The sequence below is a fragment of the Arachis ipaensis genome, chromosome B07 (genome assembly GCF_000816755.2).
Source record: "Arachis ipaensis cultivar K30076 chromosome B07, Araip1.1, whole genome shotgun sequence".
Lineage (NCBI taxonomy): Eukaryota > Viridiplantae > Streptophyta > Magnoliopsida > Fabales > Fabaceae > Arachis > Arachis ipaensis.
In genome coordinates, this window is record NC_029791.2 from 120,427,038 (window position 1) to 120,428,751 (window position 1,714).

General features: G+C 30.0%; 1 protein-coding gene across 1 annotated transcript; it reads right to left on the minus strand.

The window, feature by feature from the left end:
- Positions 663-1,356, minus strand: LOC107608652. Its single transcript, XM_016310375.2, has one exon. It carries the CDS (start codon positions 1,337-1,339, stop codon positions 752-754), a length of 588 nt encoding a protein of 195 aa, XP_016165861.2. The 5' UTR covers positions 1,340-1,356; the 3' UTR covers positions 663-751.

Consider the following 1,714-nt stretch of genomic DNA (forward strand, 5'->3'; position numbering starts at 1 on the left):
AATTAATATAGAGATAGAAATATAGAATAATTTTATTATATTCGTATTTATAATCAAATTTCATAAAAAAATATAATTAAACCAAATTTATATTTATAATAAAATTTTAGAAACCATACAATCAAACTGTATTCACATTTAATACGAATAAAAATATAAAGTATAATAATAGCTATTTTCTGTTTACAAAAAAATTAATTATTTCATCATATAAAATTTAGATTACTTTTGTACAAAATATTTAATTATTTTAATATTACGAATTTGATTATATTACAAGTATAAATTTATAGAAATGTGGTGATTAATTTTTTATATTTATAAAATATCTTTACAAAATATAAGACAGTTGATTATAATACAAGTATAAATTTACAATAATTAATGTGGTGGTTAATTTTTGGTAGAAAAAGTATAGAAGCTAGCAACTTTTTCAAATTCTGGCCAGTATGTAACCAGCAAAGAAAAATGAGTCATTGGATGAAATCTCACACCAATCTCATACCATTAAAATCATCATTAATGACAATTTGATGGCTATAAATCACAAAAGTTCCTGCCCCTTTAGCACTCCTCTTTTCGGTATTCTTACAAAAAAAAAAAAACATAGGACATGAGATTATTAATATATTGACTTGAAGTTCATTCAATCCAAGTGTAAACATGAAGACGATTTAACCATTGAGCGAAACTTAAAAAGGACCCATCCTCAACAAAACAACATTCCTTAAGGAAAAGAGGAAGTGGGTAATTAACTGTGAATGGATCCAATGTATATTGGTGGCCCTCGAAATACACGGGATGATGAGGAAGAAGAGTTGCAATTCAAACATAGTACTGGTTCCCCACCTAAAGTAGTTCCCTTGTGATTGTTATCATTTTCATCACGCTCTTCTGCTGCTACGTCATCGTCACCAAGAGGAATCAGCTGCAATATAAGACGGCCATTGGATCTGTGTGCTTGAAAATATTCATGACGCTTCACTTTCTCTTCTCTTAGAATTAATCTTCCATCACTTGTATGGTACCTCTTCAATGCCCATGATGACTTGCTATTGTGAGTATTGCATAGGAGCCTAATAGGGGGAGGCAACTCTCTCTTCTTTTCCAGTTTCTCAGCAACATTTTGTTTTTTTTCCACCTCATCAATCTCAACAATGTCGTTTTGAAGATCCATGCAGCTCTCAGCACCAATGTAGTCGTCGTCACCGTTAATATTATTAGAACAAGTTGCGAAGCACCTATTGCATTTGGAAGAAGTAAAGGAAGAAGCCATTAAAGGTAGGTAGAGTGAGCTAGCTAGGCTTGGTATATACATGATAATGCATGGAACTTTCATGTGTATATATATATTGGATTAGAGAAGAATTAAGAAGTTGGCAAAGACATTGACTGATTAGGTTTATTGGAAACATAAGAAAATCAGATCATCATTGTTGTTACAGTAATATACATACATAAGACATTAAACAGAGACAGCTCATCTAACACTGTCAATAATGTCTAGCTAGCTATCACCTGAGATTTTTTTGATCTATTCAATATATTGTTCTGTTCAAATTCCAAAACAAAAGGACAAGGATATGTAAGTTTGTAGGTAACAACGAATAAACATAATTAATTTATTTCTTCAACCATATAAAATTAAGTATATGCATAATTAATCAAATTCTTTAACTGATTAAATATGTAGTACAATGATCCAATTAATGTA

Bases quoted from the DNA above. Each gene is read 5' to 3' on its own strand.
- LOC107608652 (XM_016310375.2), bottom strand. From the start codon at position 1,339: ATGAAAGTTCCATGCATTATCATGTATATACCAAGCCTAGCTAGCTCA.